This window comes from Microcaecilia unicolor, chromosome 13 (genome assembly GCF_901765095.1).
Source record: "Microcaecilia unicolor chromosome 13, aMicUni1.1, whole genome shotgun sequence".
Taxonomy (NCBI): Eukaryota; Metazoa; Chordata; class Amphibia; order Gymnophiona; family Siphonopidae; genus Microcaecilia; species Microcaecilia unicolor.
Window position 1 is genome coordinate 28,756,483 of NC_044043.1, and position 18,083 is coordinate 28,774,565.

General features: G+C 48.6%; 1 protein-coding gene across 1 annotated transcript in view; it reads left to right on the top strand.

Moving 5' to 3' along the window:
• Window positions 1-15,521, top strand: part of NCBP3 (nuclear cap binding subunit 3) — a 90,525-nt gene extending 75,004 nt beyond the window's left edge. The window contains exons 12-13 of the mRNA XM_030185771.1: window positions 753-953; window positions 13,071-15,521. Of these exons, the coding sequence (XP_030041631.1) occupies window positions 753-953; window positions 13,071-13,300 (431 nt within the window). The 3' untranslated portion in view covers window positions 13,301-15,521. The remainder of the gene's footprint in view (window positions 1-752; window positions 954-13,070) is intronic.
• The last annotated feature ends 2,562 nt before the right edge of the window (window positions 15,522-18,083 follow it).

An 18,083-nucleotide genomic window follows, 5' to 3' on the forward strand; every position in this document is an offset into this window, starting at 1 on the left:
CTGCTTCTCCTGTTGTTGAGCAGCAGCGGCCGCTACACAAAGAAAAAGAAGATTGAAAAAAAATTGAAACCTGGCTGAAACGCGGCACCCCGGCACTGTAGACAGCCATTAGGCATTGGCTGTTGCCCCGCAACCGCTCCTCCTCTTGCCTCTACGTCACTGCCCCTGGAGGAAGACCCCGGAGGAGCGCAGTGACGTAGAGGCAAGAGGAGGAGCGGTTGCGGGGCAACAGCCAATGCCTAATGGCTGTCTAAAGTGCCGGGGTGCCGCGTTTCAGCCAGGTTTCAATTTTTAAAAAAATCTTTTTCTTTGTGTAGCGGCCGCTGCTGCTCAACAGGAGAAGCAGCAGCGGCCGGAAATGGGGGCCGGCACTGCGTGCGGGACATGGACTCACGGGGCGGGGGGAGCAAAAAAAAAAGGTGCCGGTACGCCGTACCGTTGCGTACCGGCACAAAAAAAGCACTGGATTTCACAAGAATAAGTTACAAGACAGTCTGTAGTCCAACCTGACTGTATCTAAGGGCACACTGATGTTTTGAGAATTCTAAGAACCACATTAAGGTTAATGGTTTCATGTGTGCTGCTTAAACAGAGAGCAAATTAAAAATATGTAAGAAATGATGTATTGGAGAAAGGGAAAAGCTTAAGAATTTTATCTGCGCTTACCAGTAGCTTATGGCAGATCGTCACTGGCTAAAGCCATACTTGCACACGTGAGATCTACTGACACAGGACTGTATGTTTGTTTCCAGATGTACGACAGAGATTGGGAAAAAGACCGCATTCTCCTGAGAGCAGTAAGCCTGCAGGCAACATTACCATCACACGTCGAGAGCCCATATCTGATGTGCACAGCAGACTAGGAGTCCCAAAGCAGCAGCAGCAGCAGCAGCAGCAGCATCAGGCACCGGATGTCAAGGGCCTTTACTCGGATGGCAAAGAAAAGAAAGCAGGTTGGTTTGCAGAAAGTCTCCTTGGGACTCATCTTGACATCAAATGTGTAGCGGACCTCGTGGATCAGTGCACGAACAAATTAGTTGAGATCTGTGGCTAAAACACATCAGATCTCTCAGAAATCTTTCCCAATGAAAGGGTCCCGTAATGGCAGACCTAAATATGGATTAGCATTAGATGGGCACAGTACATTTTCAGACATGACAGGGAGGCTGTTCTGAATTATAACAACATTCCTGTTTACTGGGCTCTCCAGTAATGTACAAATATATACATAGTAACATAACATAGTAGATGACAGCAGAAAAAGACCTGCACGGTCCATCCAGTCTGCCCAACAAGATTCCTTTATGTTTATCCCACGCATTTTTGAATTCCGTTACCGTTTTCATCTCTACCACCTCCCGCGGGAGCAAAAGAAGGAATGGGATTAAAATGACAGTCCATGTAAATAAAGTTAAAATAGTTGCAAAAGCTATCAAAAAGTTTCAAAGAATTTATAATTCTTGGTGTCTCTGAGCATTGTCTCTCTCCTTCAAGCTTGTACATCTTTCACACCTCTCTTCAGACTGGACAGTTGTTAAAATCCTTACTCCTCAGTAATGTGCCTTTTAGTCTCCTTTAAGTAGATCAATAGCTTCTCTTCATTTCATTAGTCCTTCCAATAGTACTTTAACTCCTATACATAGGTTTAGCCCTGTATTTCTCTCCTGTCTCACTCTTTGGTAGGCAAACAGGTTGTCTGTGCCCCAGTCACACCTCCTCCCCTCCCCCCACCGCTTACTAGATCAGGCAGGTCAAGCCACATTCAAGAGTTGGTCCCTATCTCCAGTCTCTTTCAAGGTCTCAGCACTCCCAACTCCACTACTTCCAATATCCAATCATTTTCCAAACAAGAAATGTTGTTTCCATATCATCAAGCTGATCAATCCATAGACTGGTGGGTTGTGTCCATCTACCAGCAGGTGGAGATAGAGAGCAAACTTTTGCCTCCCTATATGTGGTCATGTGCTGCCGGAAACTCCTCAGTATGTTCTCTATCTCAGCAGGTGGTGGTCACACATCAGCAGCAGCTCTGGCTAGGCCTCCAAGCCTAATTTTTAGGTTTTGTTGAGTGCCTGGGGTTGAGGGCTCTTTTGAGCAAGTGCAAACCTGGTGGTGCCAGGTCCCTCCTTTTCTCCCCCCTCCCGCTGGCTCCGTTAAAAAAAAAAAAAAAAAATTTTGAACGGCCTTAAAGGCGTTTATTTCGACGTTTATTTAAGCGTCTATTGCAGCTACTCACTGAGACACCAGGTCGTTACGACTCGGAGCGGACAGCAGGTAATTTTACCTTTTTATAGCGGGCGGGGGTTCCCCGATTCTTCTCCTCGTGGCACATGGCGTCGGAGGGCGAGGGCGCAAAGGGTCGCTCCCCGGGTCGCTCGAGCGCTTCTAGAGGGGATGCGGGGGTCTTCAAGCCGGATTCGCCCTTGGTGGGTGACAGTTTCGCGACCGATGCATGTCCCGGTCCTTCCTCCGGCGTGGCGGTTTTTCCCGCCATAAACGCCCATCCCCCGCTCCTCGCCTCCGCCATCTTGGCCGGCCACGCGGCTCGGACGGCTTCTTCTTGGGCCGCCCTTGAGGTTGGAGACATTAATGCCATGAACGCCCTTAATTTGGGCGACGGCACAGAAGCGGCTAAAGTTAAGAGCCGTTCTTCCCGCGCGGCTCCTTCGCGGAGTTTCGCGCCGGACGCCATTTTGGATGCGCAGCATGTCTCTCCCCCGCTGTTGCGAGCGCCAGTTGAGAGAGCGCCTAGGGCTGTTGCCCAGGCTGCGGAAGTGCACAGTCTGGGGGGTTTCTCCCCCGAGTTTGTTTTGCTGCTGCATCGGGCCTTCCTCATGCACAACGCTGCCCCCGCTTCCTCCTCTGGTAAAGAGGTTGAGGTTCCCAGAGGTAAACGCCCTCGGGTTGATTCCCAGGCCTTGGAGGAATTTGTCTCCTCCGATGTAGATGAGGGCAGCGTGTCTGGGGTCTCCCAACGGTCCTTTGCGGATTCCTTGGAGGAGACGGATCCCCGCTCGGATGGAGCGGATGACCCCTCTGCAGCGCGGCTTTTTCACCCGGAGGATTTGCCCAACCTGTTGTTACAGGCCATGGACACTTTGAAGATATCCTCTCCGGAGGACGTCTTTCCCTCAGCCCCTGTTGGCTCTGCCATTATGCTGGGGACGAAGCGCCCGCCTAGAACCTTCCACGTGCATGATGCCATGCACACCTTAATTTCGGCTCAATGGGATGTCCCAGAAGCGAGCCTTAAAGTGGCTAGGGCTATGTCCCGCCTCTATCCTTTGGCTGTGAGTGAACGTGAGGCCTATCTGTGGCCTACCGTGGATTCTTTAATCACTGCGGTGACTAAGAAAACGGCATTGCCGGTGGAAGGTGGCACGGCCCTAAAGGACGCCCAAGACAGGAGATTGGAGGCGGCCTTAAGGTCGTCCTTTGAGGCGGCTGCTTTAAGTTTGCAGGCCTCAGTTTGCGGCTCCTATGTGGCCAGGGCGTGCCTGACTATGGTGCAGCGGGCTTTCCCCTCGGATCATTCCTTGAGGGATGATTGGCCAGCCCTGGAATCGGGCCTGGCCTATTTGGCAGACTTGCTGTATGATGTCTTGAGAGCCTCAGCTAAAGGCATGGCTCAGACTGTCTCTGCGCGGCGGTGGCTTTGGCTGAAACATTGGTCTGCTGACCACGCCTCAAAATCCCGCCTGGCTAGATTGCCTTTTAAAGGCAAGCTGCTCTTTGGGGTCGAGCTGGACAAAATCGTGACTGATCTCGGCACGTCTAAGGGCAAGAAGTTACCGGAGGTCAGGGCTCGGGCTAGTGCTCGTCCCGGTACCTCCAGAGGACGGTTTCAGGAAGCCCGTCGGTACCGCCCGGGCAGGTCGGGTGCTTCTGCCCCTTCTTCCTTTAAGAGGAAGTTCTCCCCCAAGCAGCATTCCTTTCGCAGAGACCGCCGTCCCGGAGGTGCTCCCTCCGGTCCTCCCCCAGGGTCTCGTACCCAATGACGGGGTATTGGTCCACGCCCCAGTGCAGATTGGAGGACGGCTGTCCTCGTTTCTGGGCGAGTGGACCACAATAACTTCAGACGCTTGGGTGCTGGAAGTCATCAGAGACGGCTACAAGCTAGAGTTCTGCCGACCCTTAAGAGACGGGTTTGTACTCTCTCCCTGCAAGTCTCCGGTCAAAGCTGTGGCAGTGCAGCAGACTTTGGACAATCTGATCCGCCTGGGTGCGGTCGTTCCGGTGCCAGAAAGTCAGCTTGGCAAGGGGCGTTACTCCATTTACTTTGTGGTACCAAAGAAAGGAGGTTCTGTCCGGCCTATCCTCGACCTCAAAGGGGTCAATCGGGCCTTGAAAGTGCGGCACTTTCGCATGGAGACTCTCCGCTCTGTTATAGCGGCAGTGAAGGCAGGGGAGTACCTGGCATCCTTGGACATCAAGGAAGCGTACCTGCATATTCCCATCTGGCCTCCTCATCAACGCTTTCTGCGTTTTGCAGTCCTGGGCCGACACTTCCAGTTCAGAGCCCTCCTGTTCGGGTTGGCTACTGCTCCGCGGACCTTTTCCAAGGTAATGGTGGTCATAGCGGCCTTCCTGCGAAAGGAAGGAGTACAAGTCCATCCTTATCTGGACGACTGGTTGATCCGAGCCCCCTCTTATGCAGAGTGCGGCAGAGCTGTGGACCGGGTAGTTGCTCTTTTGAGCTCCCTGGGATGGATCATCAACTGGGAGAAGAGCCAGCTGCGCCCGACTCAGTCCCTGGAGTATCTGGGAGTTCGATTCGACACCCAAGTGGGCAGAGTGTTCCTGCCAGACAATCGGATTGTCAAGCTTCAGGCTCAGGTGGACCAGTTCCTAGTAGCCTCTCCTCTTCGGGCTTGGGACTATGTGCAGCTGTTGGGCTCTATGACGGCCACGATGGAAGTAGTGCCCTGGGCCAGGGCTCGTATGAGACCACTACAACACTCTCTGCTGCAGCGCTGGACTCCGATGTCGGAGGATTATGCGGTGCGTCTTCCCTTGGATCCAGCAGTGCGCAAGGCGCTGAGCTGGTGGATGCAGACAGACAAGTTGTCTGCGGGAATGCCTCTGGTGTCCCCAGAGTGGATTGTCGTCACGACGGACGCCTCGTTATCGGGCTGGGGAGCCCACTGCTTGGGAAGGACAGCGCAGGGGCTCTGGTCTCCTGCAGAGGCAAAGTGGTCTATCAACCTCCTGGAGCTCAGAGCCATTCGGTTGGCGCTTTTGGAGTTCATCCCGGTACTGGTGTTGAAGCCTGTACGGGTCCTGTCGGACAATGCCACGGCTGTGGCCTATGTCAACCGCCAGGGAGGTACCAAGAGCGCCCCTCTAGCCAAGGAAGCTATGAGTCTATGCCAGTGGGCGGAAGCGAACCTGGAACAGCTGTCAGCGGCCCACATTGCCGGAGTCATGAATGTCAAGGCGGACTTTCTCAGTCGCCATACCTTGGAGCCCGGAGAGTGGCAGCTATCTGCTCAGGCGTTCTTGGACATCACGAAGCGCTGGGGCCAGCCGAGCCTAGATCTGATGGCGTCATCGGCCAATTGCCAAGTGCCGCGCTTTTTTCAGCAGAGGACGGGACCCTCGATCCCTGGGAGTAGATGCTCTTCTCCAACAATGGCCGACACAAGAGCTTCTCTATGTGTTCCCGCCCTGGCCCATGTTGGGCAGGGTACTAGACCGGGTGGCAAAGCATCCCGGCAGGATAATCCTGGTGGGTCCGGATTGGCCCAGGCGTCCCTGGTATGCGGACTTGATCAGGCTCTCAGTCGACGATCCTCTGCGGCTGCCAGTGGAGCAGGGCCTGTTACATCAGGGTCCCGTGGTGATGGAGGATCCCTCCCCCTTTGGTCTTACGGCCTGGCTATTGAGCGGCAGCGTCTGAGGAAGAAGGGCTTCTCAGACAAGGTCATCGCCACTATGCTGAGAGCGAGGAAACGCTCTACTTCTACTGCTTACGCCAGGGTTTGGCGTATCTTTGCAGCATGGTGTGAAGCAGGCTCACTTTCTCCCTTCACTGCTCCAATTTCTTCAGTGTTGGCGTTCCTGCAAGAAGGTCTGGACAAAGGCCTGTCGCTCAGTTCCCTTAAGGTCCAGGTAGCGGCTCTGGCTTGCTTCAGGGGCCGCCTGAAGGGTGCTTCCCTGGCTTCGCAGCCAGATGTGGTGCGTTTTCTCAAGGGGGTTATTCACCTGCGCCCTCCTCTGCACTCAGTGGTGCCTGCGGGGAATCTCAACCTGGTGCTGAGAGCATTGCAGAAGCCGCCGTTTGAACCCTTGTCAAGGGCATCTCTGAAAGACCTGACGTTGAAAGCAGTCTTTTTGGTGGCTATCACTTCAGCCAGAAGAGTTTCCGAGCTCCAGGCGCTCTCATGTCGAGAGCCTTTTCTACAGTTCACTGAGGCAGGAGTGACTATTCGCACAGTGCCTTCCTTCCTGCCCAAGATTGTTTCTCGCTTCCATGTGAATCAGCAGCTATGTCTCCCTTCCTTTCGTAGGGAGGACTACCCAGAGGAGTACTCTGCTCTTAAATATTTGGATGTGAGACGAGTCATCATCAGATACTTGGAAGTGACCAATGATTTCCGGAAATCGGATCATCTGTTTGTCCTGTATTCAGGTCCTCGTAGGGGTCTGCAGGCTGCTAAGCCTACAGTGGCAAGATGGATCAAGGAAGCCATTGCAGCGGCTTATGTGGCCGCGGGGAAGGTGCCGCCTATCCAGCTGAAGGCTCACTCTACAAGAGCTCAGGCGGCCTCGATGGCAGAGGCCGGTTCCGTCTCCTTGGAAGAGATATGCAAGGCGGCAACTTGGGCTTCGGCCCATACATTCTCCAAGCATTACCGCTTGACTGTGGCTGCTCGGGCGGAGGCCCGGTTTGGAGCTTCAGTGTTGCGGTCAGGGATTTCTATGTCCCGCCCTGGGTGAGTACTGCTTCGGTACATCCCACCAGTCTATGGATTGATCAGCTTGATGATATGGAAGGTAAAATTATGTATAATCATACCTGATAATTTTCTTTCCATTAATCATAGCTGATCAATCCATAGCCCCTCCCAGATATCTGTATTGTTTTATTCTGGTTGCATTTCAGGTTCAAGTTTAGTCTTCAGTTACTTCAGAAAGACTTCGTGTTCAAGTTTTTTCACTTGGATTCTTCAAGAGTTAAGACGAGTTTGTGTTACAGTGAGCTGCTGCATTCCTCTCCCCTCCGTTTTACGGGGCTGGATTGAGACTTAAAATTCTGCCGGCACTCCCTCCCGCTTCGTGCGGCTGTAGGGCAGTTTTGTACCCCTCCCGCTTCGGCGGTGTTAGGGTCAGTCAGCTCCTCCCGCGGTTGCGGTTGCAGGATAAGCCAGATCCCCCCGCATCGGCGGGTGTGGTGTCCCTCCCCCGCTCCGCGGGGATGAGCTGGACGGATTCCCCTCCCCCACTTGTGTGGGGATGAGCTGGGTTAATTCCCCTCCCCCGTTTCGGCGGTGGTGAGCTGGGCAGAGTGTCCCTTCGTGGGTGTAATTCTCGAAGTGCTGAGTCCTGCGGATGGAGCTTTGATATCGACATACTGAGGAGTTTCCGGCAGCACATGACCACATATAGGGAGGCAAAAGTTTGCTCTCTATCTCCACCTGCTGGTAGATGGACACAACCCACCAGTCTATGGATTGATCAGCTATGATTAATGGAAAGAAAATTATCAGGTATGATTATACATAATTTTACCTTCACTCAGCTGCTCTGCCTTTTGAGGATCAGATCTCTCCAGTGATCTACTCCTCCTCTTGTCTTTGGCACTCTGTGCCTGAGGAGAAGCTGTAGATCAGACTGGCAACTCCTGATCTGTTTATCCTCTCCTTTCAGTGTCCTTCTCCCTTAGCCTCTAGAGCAGAGTATCAAGGCTTATGTGGACCCTCCGAGTGTAGTAACCCACCTGTTGTAGTTCTATATCTCTGTCATGGACCCCTCTGGAGGAGGAAAACAAGGCTCCTCCCTGAACTTAGTTTTATACTTCGCTTTGAAAGCTAAGATTTCAGTTGGACCACTTTCTCAGAATAGATCACCCCTGTTCAGATTTGATTCCTGCAACTTCATAGGAAAACATATTTTGGCAACTGGCTACACACACAGCCGCCCCCCCCCCCCCCCCCCCCACCCCCCCCCCCCCCCCCCAGTTCTATATATCGCACCCAAAATTGTACACCAAAATTCAGACACACATCCAAGACACATGCACCTTAATTGAGTAATGAGCCCTTGACTAGCAATAATTGGGCACTAACCAATTATTGCAGTTAATTGGCTTTGATTAGAAGTTTTTTGCATGCATCTGGGTGCACTCTATCTATAAGGATTAGCGCCCAACTTTTCTAGCATGTATCTGAAAAGGGGGGACATGTCGAGAATGTTCCAAAAAATTGCACTCAGAATTTGTGCTTTGGGCACCAGCATTTACACCTGGCTTCAGCAGGCAGAAGTCCAGCTCCCAAAAGTTAGGCACAAGATCTGTGTGTAAGCACTAGTGTATATGACATGCACCCTTTGCAGAATAGTACTTGGTGCTGAATTTTTTTTTTTTTCAACACCCGAGTTTAAATGCTGTTCATTGAATTCCCTCCAATGTGTGCCTTTAGGGGAAATTACAGAACACAGCATCAGTTCATCAGGTGCTATTTAGATGGAGTTACTGTTACTCTCTTAAACTGTCCCTGATATTTTTCTTGAAGCCCTGGGTGCAGTTACATAACATAGTAACATAACATAGTAGATGACGGCAGAAAAAGACCTGCATGGTCCATCCAGTTTGCCCAACAAGATAAACTCATATGTGTATACCTTACCTTGATTTGTACCTGCCTTTTTCAGGACACACACTGTACAAGTCTGCCCTGCCTCCCATCACTGGCTCTGGCACAGACCGTATAAGTCTGCCCTCCACTATCCTTGCCTCCCAACCACCAACCCCTCTTCCCCCACCTGCTCCGCCATCCAATTTCGGCTAAGCTTCTGAGGATCCATTCCTACTGCACAGGATTCCTTTATGCATATCCCACGCATGTTTGAATTCCGTTACCGTTTTCATCTCCACCAGTTTGGTTCATTAGTATCCCAAATTGCTGCATACCTGCTGCAATCCATTTATTTCAATCTCTATGATGTCGTACATAAGTATTGCCACACTGGGACAGACCAAAGGTCCATCAAGCCCAGCATCCTGTTTTCAACAGTGGCCATCCAGGACACAAATACCTGGCAAGATCCCAGAAAAGCTCAATACATTTTATGCTGCTTATCCCAGAAGTAAGCAGTGGATTTTCCCAAGTCAATTTAATAATGGTCTATGGACTTTTCCTTTAGGAAGCCGTCCAGACCCTTTTTAAACCCCATTAAGCTAACCACCTTTACCACATTCTCTGGCAAAGAATTCCAGAGTTTAATTACATGTTCAGTGAAGAAACATTTTCTCCAATTCGTATTAAATTTACTACTTTGTAGCTTCATCGCACGCCCCCTAGTCCTAGTATTTTTGGAAAGAGTAAACAAATGATTCACATCTACCCATTCCACTCCACTCATTATTTTATAGACCTCTATCATATCTCCCCTCAGCCGTCTCTTCTCCAAGCTGAAGAGCCCTAGACGCTTCAGCCTTTCCTCATCGGGAAGTCATCCCATCCCCTTTATCTTTTTCATCACCTTTCTCGGTACCTTTTCTAAGTCCACTATATCTTTTTTTAGATGCAGCAACCAGAATTGAACACAATATTCGATGTGCGGTTGCACCATGGACCGATACAAAGGCATTATAACGTCCTCACTTTTGTTTTCCATTCCTTTCTTAATAATACCTAACATTCTATTTGCTTTCTTAGCCGCAGCACACTGAGCAGAGCATTTCAGCGTATAATTTGTAACATTCGGCCTTTATCAACCATTCTGTGACTCTTCTACCAACATGGCACAAACAAGAAGCAGATCAACGCAGAAAAGTCCTTAAAGCACTTTATTAAGGTGGGCGGGAGAATCGCAGAAGGGAGGGTCTTATCCGCACTTAAAGGAATAACAGGGGTAGTGCGGAGTTGGAGGAATGTCATTTCCGCTCGATTCACAGGGCCTATTTCTCGGGTAAAAAAGCATGGCGGGCAGGGGTAAAAGACTCAGATAAATGCAGGAAATGTGGAGCGAGTATGCCAACATTAGCACACGGGATGTGGCAATGCGGGACCATTCAGAAGTTCTGGACAGCTATTGCCCAATTTGTTTCGGGGATTCGGGGGCGTAGGATTCACATATCATTTGATCGAGCAATGTTCAGCTCGGTGGCGGTATGGTCAACAGGGACCCGAGAGGAGAAATTATTCTTAAGTAAGTCCTGCATCCTAGGGAAAAAAATGCATTCTCAATCACTGGATATCCAGCATACCGCCGTCATACTGGTATTGGAGAAACAAATTGCATGCACGGATGTTGTGGGAGGCACAAGGGGACCGTGACACGGCAAAAAGGAGGAAGCAGTTCATTAGAGTGTGGAGAGCCTATTTAAATATAATCGCACCTAGATCCAGAAGTCAGGTATTGAATGAATTGGGATGAATGTGGAGTGAATGTGAGGGCTGGGGGGGGATTGCACTATGGGGTGATAGAGGGGAAGGGGGGGGACGATGAGAGGCTAATCTGATAAACAGGAAAAGCAGACTTGTTTACTTGGTGTCTAACCTTAACTTCTTATACATATTAGATACAAGGAGACACATAATATTATTAGGAGGGTAATAGAAATTCTGCTGTAAAGAATGAAGTGTGTTCCAGTAAATATAGGCCGAGTAGGGAGATGGGGGACTTTGAGAAATAAGACCTCTCATCTGGAATCTCATGTTCTCAGCTCTTAAAAGAAGGCACATAGTGCACTGATATGTACACTAGGCAGCGGCGCTCTCACAATGGGAGGGGCGCATCAGTAACCTGGGGGTGGACTAGGGGGGGAAGGGTGGGGGGACTAATAATGCGGGTGATGGCTGCCAAGGGAGTCGGATGAGCTGTTTATACTATCAAAGGTACAAAAATGGAAGAGCTAGTATTGTCCTGCTATCACTAAAAGGTGGAAATACAAAGGAGAGGGGGGAGGGGGAGAGAAAAAAAGTTGTTAAAAGATTGATGACTGCCTATATTACTATGTTATGGTGAACATGGTGATCTTGGATTTCTGTATCTTTAACATGTTGGATTGTTTCTAAACTTGTCATCAATAAAAATTGTTTCAAACTAACTTTATGAAATAACAATTAAAGGCCCAAGAGTTCAGAGGAATAGCAGATGTGCTCTTTCTAGAATTTCCAAGTTTATTTAAAATTTCATATACCACTCAATTGGTAGGCCTTCTGGACAGTTTACAAAACCTAAAAATTAAAAGGATGAAAAGAACTCTATTTTCTAATAGGATAGGAAGAGGTATTAAAAGAATAAAACAAATATATACGCAGATATGTAAACATATATCCGGTGATATTCAACTCAGCCCCCAGCCCTGGATCAGCAGGCAATAAGGGACCCCAAGTGTCTGTGACATCACATAATCAGGTTCCAAAAGCATCTTGAAATAAGGATTTTAATTTTTTTAAAATTTGGCAGTGATTCCTCCAGATGAAGCAATAATGGAATAGCATTCCAGAGTGAGGGTCCAGCGACATTGAGTATTCTAGACTGTATGGTGTCTAACCCGATGCTACAAAGTGATGGAACAACTAATTGTGTGGGGGGGGGGGGGGGGGGAGTTAACGCAATTTCAACATATAAGTCAAGCAAATCATACTTGTACAGAAAAGCTTTCAAATACAGGAATTCATGTCCATAATAGGAAACTACAATTTAAGAAAACAGGAAGACAAATAAAAATGAAAGCTGATATCCATAATTTGGAGATTCCAATGTCACTATTTAGGAGAAAACATCAAAGGAAGAATCTGGAAATTACAGTATCATCCAGAAAAGGTCTGATAAATGAAACAGAACAGTAACTTTGCTCCAAAATGGTGGCTGCAACCTCCCACTTCAGTTTTGAGAGGCTGCCGCAGCCGCCATTTTGGCAATGCAGCTAACTTGGGATGCTCCTGCACCAAAGAGGCCACTAACCCACCAGGCTTTTAGAAGGTAGGCTCTGGGAGGGCCTATTGGGGGGGGGGGGGGGGGGGGGGCAGGGCTGTGGTTTCAGTTTCCACTGAAAATGCACAGGCATTTTTAGCTGAAATCTGAACCTGGATTTTGGGTTGGCTTCGATGCCAAACTCAAAACCAAAGTTCAGTCGGCCTCTATTTTATAGAGTGCACTGCAGTAGTCAAGCTGACTAATTATGAAAGCGTGTATTAATATGTGAGGGGCTGCTATAGAGAATAAAACTGAATATATCATCCTCGACTTGTAGAAACTGGGTTGTACCAGGCCAGAAATTTGTGCATGAAAGTTCAAGTTCTGGTTGAGTATTATCCCCAAGACTTTCACAGTCTGTCCAAGAGTAATCTTGCTACCCGCTATCAAAAGACGCCCATGTAATTTGGGGGTTCTACTCTTGGCAAAAAGGACCCCAGAAGATTTGTCAGGGTTTAATTTCAATCTATTTAATAAATTACAAATAAACAAGGTAAATTGATACATAGTGACTAGTAGTGTTGGCTATCTGATACTGACTTTAGAAAAATGCTGACAGCTAAAATTTTCAATGTCGCTTTCCAGGGCAGGGAGTGGAGGAGTAGCTTAGTGGTTAGAGCACCTGACGTACAACCAGAGAAGACTGGTTCAAATCCCACTTTTGCTGCTTGTGATGTTGGACAAGTCACTTAGCCCTCCATTGCCTCAGATACAAAATTAAACTGTAAGCCCTCCAAGGACAGGGAAATATCTAGTCCTAAATGCAACTCACCTTGAACTACCACTGAAAAGGATGTGAGCTAAATTCAAATGATTAAATATATATATATTGTCTTGTACAGCTCTGTGTATTCAGGCAGTGCTGGATGAGTGATTACCAGTTTGGTAACTGAATTCTCAATTGCATCTTCTGCTCTCAACAGGTAGTTTATGGAACCGCCTGGGAGCCGCACCAAGAGCAAAAGAAAAGGATGCAGAGAAGTCTGGCGGCTCCTCAGCAGAGGAAGATGATTCAGAACTGCAGCGAGCGTGGGGCGCACTGATAAAAGAAAAAGAACAATCACGGAAGAAGAAAAGTCGCCTGGATAACCTTCCCTCCCTACAGATCGAAATTAGCCGAGCGAGCACTTCTGGCTCTGACAGTGAATCATGATGAAGTTTAACCTTTGTGGACTTTTCTCTCTTCAGCACAAGGATAGAAATAACCCACTTGGCTGATAACCATTTCTAAAGACACCTTAAGGCAGCTACACCATGTGCTTGCCGTATAAAGACCTTGAGTGACAGGGTAATAAACAGAAGATATGTAATATCTTTTGACCGCAGATCCTTGCTTACATATGCACAGCGTCTGAGTTGGATCATTCTGGCTTTTGAAGAAAACATTTTGCCTTTTTTTTTGTTTTGTTTTTGGGTTTTTTCTTTTTTTTGGTTTGGTTTGGTTTGGTTTGGGGTTTTTTTTTTTTTGCTTGTTTTGGGTTTTTTTTTGTTTTTTGTTTTTGGCCCTTTGGAAAGAGTGTTTAAACTTGCAATACTGCAGGAACAATTTTTGTCCAGAACCTGGTTTCCCATGAAATTGTGCTCATAGATGTGAGGGATGTGACTGCTGAGTAGCTCCATATGTGTTGAGCTCAAGTTCTGACCAATGGAGAAATGACAACCGTTGTTCTTCATAAGTGCCCAGCCAATTGTTCATTGTAATCCCTTCATTAAAGCAATAGGACTAACTTTGTAAAGTTTACCTTCACTGGTTCTGATCCTTTGGTTTTGTTCTCCTTTCCGTTTCCTTATATGTACAAAGTATAATATATTTTTCCGTTACAGCAGTGTGCACATGGCCTTCTCTATTAAATAATCCCCTTTCTCACGTCACTCTTTATTCCCAGTGTGTATTGGTACTTCCTGTTACTTAGGAGCAGCAGCTTATTTACAGCTGCTACCTTCTCCTTTTTTTAATCATTTTGAGACCTAGAAGCAGAATATGCTCATAGAAATCACACCTCTGCATACAAAATCAGCCACCCAGCCAAGGGCCTATGAATGACCTACTGGTGTGGTAACATCTACCATCAGTGCTCTTGTCCTATGATTTCTCACCCCTTCAGTGCTGACCTAAAACAATTCATCCAACTATTCCTAATTTATTGTACTATATAATATCTGATAACTGTATTGGACATAGAGTTAAGTTGTTTGTTTTGTTTTTTAACCACTGAACTGAGAAGATTGCGTTTACAGATTTATAGAGCATCTGCTGCGGCAACCTACTGGTTTCAATGTTGAGAAAATTACTTTTGTTGAAGGAAATTGTTTTAATATCTGTGCAGACAGAGGGGAATACAAACTATGGCTTTTATGAAATCTTGAAAGTTGTCTGGGAGAGAGCCAGTAGTCAAGTGGTTTAGAATAGTGGACCTCAAACCAAGCAAATTGGCTCCAAATTGTATTTCCACCAGACACTCCCCATAATTCGGGGTAAGCCACTTTATTCCTTTTGCCTTAGAAGATTGTAAGCTCTCTGAGGCAGAGACTGCTTTATATTTCATTTTGTTATAAAGCTCTGTAGAGAATGAAATAATCTTTCCCTAAGCACCCCTCTGAAAGCCCCAGCTCCCCACAGTGGAAAAGCAATATAAAGCGTAAGACCTAGACCATTCCACATTATCCTGCTTTAGTCATCAAGTAATTTTTCCTTCAATAGCTATTCAGGTTTTATTTACATGAAATGTTTCTGAATTTTGATTTGGGGGGGGGGGGGGGGGGCAATGTATATGTATAATTTTTAAAAGAACCTGTTAATGATTTAAATTCTTTGAAACCTGTTTATAATATATGTATATTTGTGCCAGTTTTTCTGTTGGCAATAGTGAGAGCTAGTGGGTTTTTTTTTTTTTTTTTATATGTGCTGTTATATATACATAAATGAATTGGAGGGGCCAGGAAAATGAGGTGTGGTGTTTTACTGTTTTAATTATCTGACATAATTGAACATGATATAGCTGTTCTGATGTTTACTGGATCTACAATTAAGGTGGAGAAGGTGGGTAAGCTCTTGGTAAGTCTATTGTGTTAGGAATAAACTGAATTCACTCAGAATCAGTTTACAGCGAACTATAAATACACATTGAGTCTTATAAGTCATGACAAGGGTCTGTTTCCGTCTCTTGAGTGTTTGGACCCTAATTTTAAAGGATATTCTTCAGTGCTGAGCGGAGTATGAGATATTAAGATGACGGTGTCGATTGAATACTGAGTTGACATGATTAATAAGCCCAGATCCAGGAGCCAGGAGTGGGCAACTTTAGGGAGTCTTTTACTAAAGCTTAGCTTGAGTTACCTACAGCAGGGCCCATTTTATTCCTATGGGCCCTGCTGCAGCTAACTCGACCTAAGCTTTAGTAAAAGACCCCCTTCGTCTTCAAGAACCAAAAACTGGTCAGGTTTTCAGGCTGTGTTTAATGGATATCCATAAGGAGTGACTTGTGAACTCCTATCTCAGTGTGTTCAATTCTGACTCATGTACAGTCCATTAGGAATAGCCAGAAAAACAGCCCAGTTTGTGGCTCTCAAGGATTAAAGTTGCCCATGCTTGCTCTACAGTAGTGTTTCCCAAGTCCAGTCCTAGAGTGCCCTTTGCCAGTCAGGCTTTCAAGATATCCACAATGAATATGCATGAACTTGATTTGCATACACTACCTCCATTATATGCATATTTATTGTAGATATCCTGATAATCTGATTGCAAGGGCTACTCCAACACCAGACTTGGGAAACACTGCTGTAGAGTTTGTTGCTTTGTTTTATAAACATCTGTGGTGGTCTGGAGGATGTGGTATGTATCCCCTAAATAGGGCAAAAAAGTTGACATCTGGGATGGGACATGTGCCTTTTGTCGATATTGGAAAAGATTTTGTAGCTTATTAAAAAAAAATTGTTTGCTCCATCCGTTTCAGCTCCCTTGAATTATGCCATGGATAAAGCTGTTGATCAATTGGAAGGTGACTGTTCTCTCATTTTGTTTTCTTACTGACTGTCTTCTGTATCACTATAAAAATCAGGCAGGTGTGTGTGGCTGTATACCAGGCATCTCATGGAGCAAGGGCAAAGTAGATCCACAGATTTCAAAATAAAATCTCTTTCCTGGCCTGCTTTACCCCTTTTTGTACTGAGTATAAAAGTACTTCTCCGAGGACAACCAGGCTGCTTGTTCTCACTGATGGGTGACGTCCACGGCAGCCCCTCCAATCGGAACACTTTCTAGCAAAGTCCTTTGCTAGTCCTCGCGCGCCGATGCGCACCGCGCATGCGCGGCCATCTTCCCGCCCGAACCGGCTCGTGCCGGCCAGTCTTCTTTTGTCCGCGCTCGGTACGGTCGTGTTTCGCCGTTCGCGCCCCAAAGTTGACCTCGCGCGTCGTTTTATCGACTTTGTTAAAAAAAAAAAAAAAAAGGTGTCGGAAGGAGACCTTTATGGTTTTCTCCCTTCCCGTACTTCCAGTCTTTGCCCTGGTAAGTTTTCTTTCGTCGTCGGGGTAGGCCCTATTTAGGCCTCGGTCGAAGTTTTTCTTCCCCCTATTTTTGCGGTGCCATTTTCGCCATTTCGAGTTTTGATCTCGCCGGCGCGATTTTTCCGCCCATGACATCGAAGTCTTCCAGCTGCTTCAAGAAGTGCACCCAGTGCGCCCGGGTAATCTCGCTCACTGACAGGCACGCGTCGTGTCTTCAGTGTCTGGGGGCTGGGCACCGCCCTCAGGCCTGTAGTCTGTGTTCCCTTTTACAAAAGCGGACTCAGGTAGCGAGGTTAGCCCAGTGGAACATTTTGTTCTCGGGCTCTTCGTCGGCACCGGGAGTATCGACTGCTTCGACGTCGTCGGCGCCTGGACCTTCATCTTCGCCCCCGAGTGCATCGAGGCATCGGCCCTCTGCATCGGGGCGACATCGGAAGGCTGCGTCGGCGTCGGTATCGAGACCTCCTCGGCTGCTGATGTCGTTGGACGGTGGTGCTTCGTCTGGAGTGCAGGTGAGGGCTGTCCATTCCCCTGCTGGTGGCGGTGAGCCTTCGGGTGGGTCTCCCCCCATTCCGAGGGCTCCTGCTGTACAGCCCCCCCCCCCCCCCCCCCCCCCCCACCGAGACCGACCTCCTTCGGTCTCGGCCCCGAGGAAGCGACGGCTGGATTCTGCGTCCTCGTCGGTGCTGGGAAGCTCCGGTGACATGCTTCGTCCCAAGAAGTCGAAGAAGCATCGTCACCGGTCCCCTTCCCATGTCGGCACCGAGAGCTCTGGGTCGCCGAGGGAGTCGGCACCCAGTAGGCATCGGCACCGAGAGGACCGCTCGCCCTCTGTTCAAGAGGTGTCGATGCGCTCCCCTTTGGACAGCCCGGAACAGCCTCCACACCCGGAACAGACTCTGACGTCGACGCCTGCATCGGCTTCCATGCCTTTTTCTACAGCCGCTCTGAACGAGAGTCTCCGGGCCGTTCTCCCAGAGATCCTGGGAGAGCTGTTGCGCCCTACCCCTCCGGTACCGGGGGTGCTTGCGCCACCGGTACCGTCGAGCCAGGCGCTGGCTGGCCCATTGTCCGGGGTGAGGTCTCTGACACCGGTGCCGCTTGCGGTACTGACTGCGGTAGCCTCCCAGGAAGGCTCCCCGACTACGTCGGCGGAGGGAGCTTCGCCGGTGCGGGCGAGGGAGTCTACCTCTCGACGCTCCCACCGTGGCCGTGGTTCCACGGAGTCGAGCCGGGCACGGTTGCAGACACAGGTCCGTGAACTTGTGTCTGACACCGATGGTGAGGCCTCGTGGGAAGAGGAAGAGGACATCAGATATTTCTCTGACGAGGAGTCTGAGGGTCTTCCTTCCGATCCCACTCCCTCTCCTGAAAGACAGCTTTCCCCTCCTGAGAGCCTGTCTTTCGCTTCCTTTGTCCGGGAGATGTCT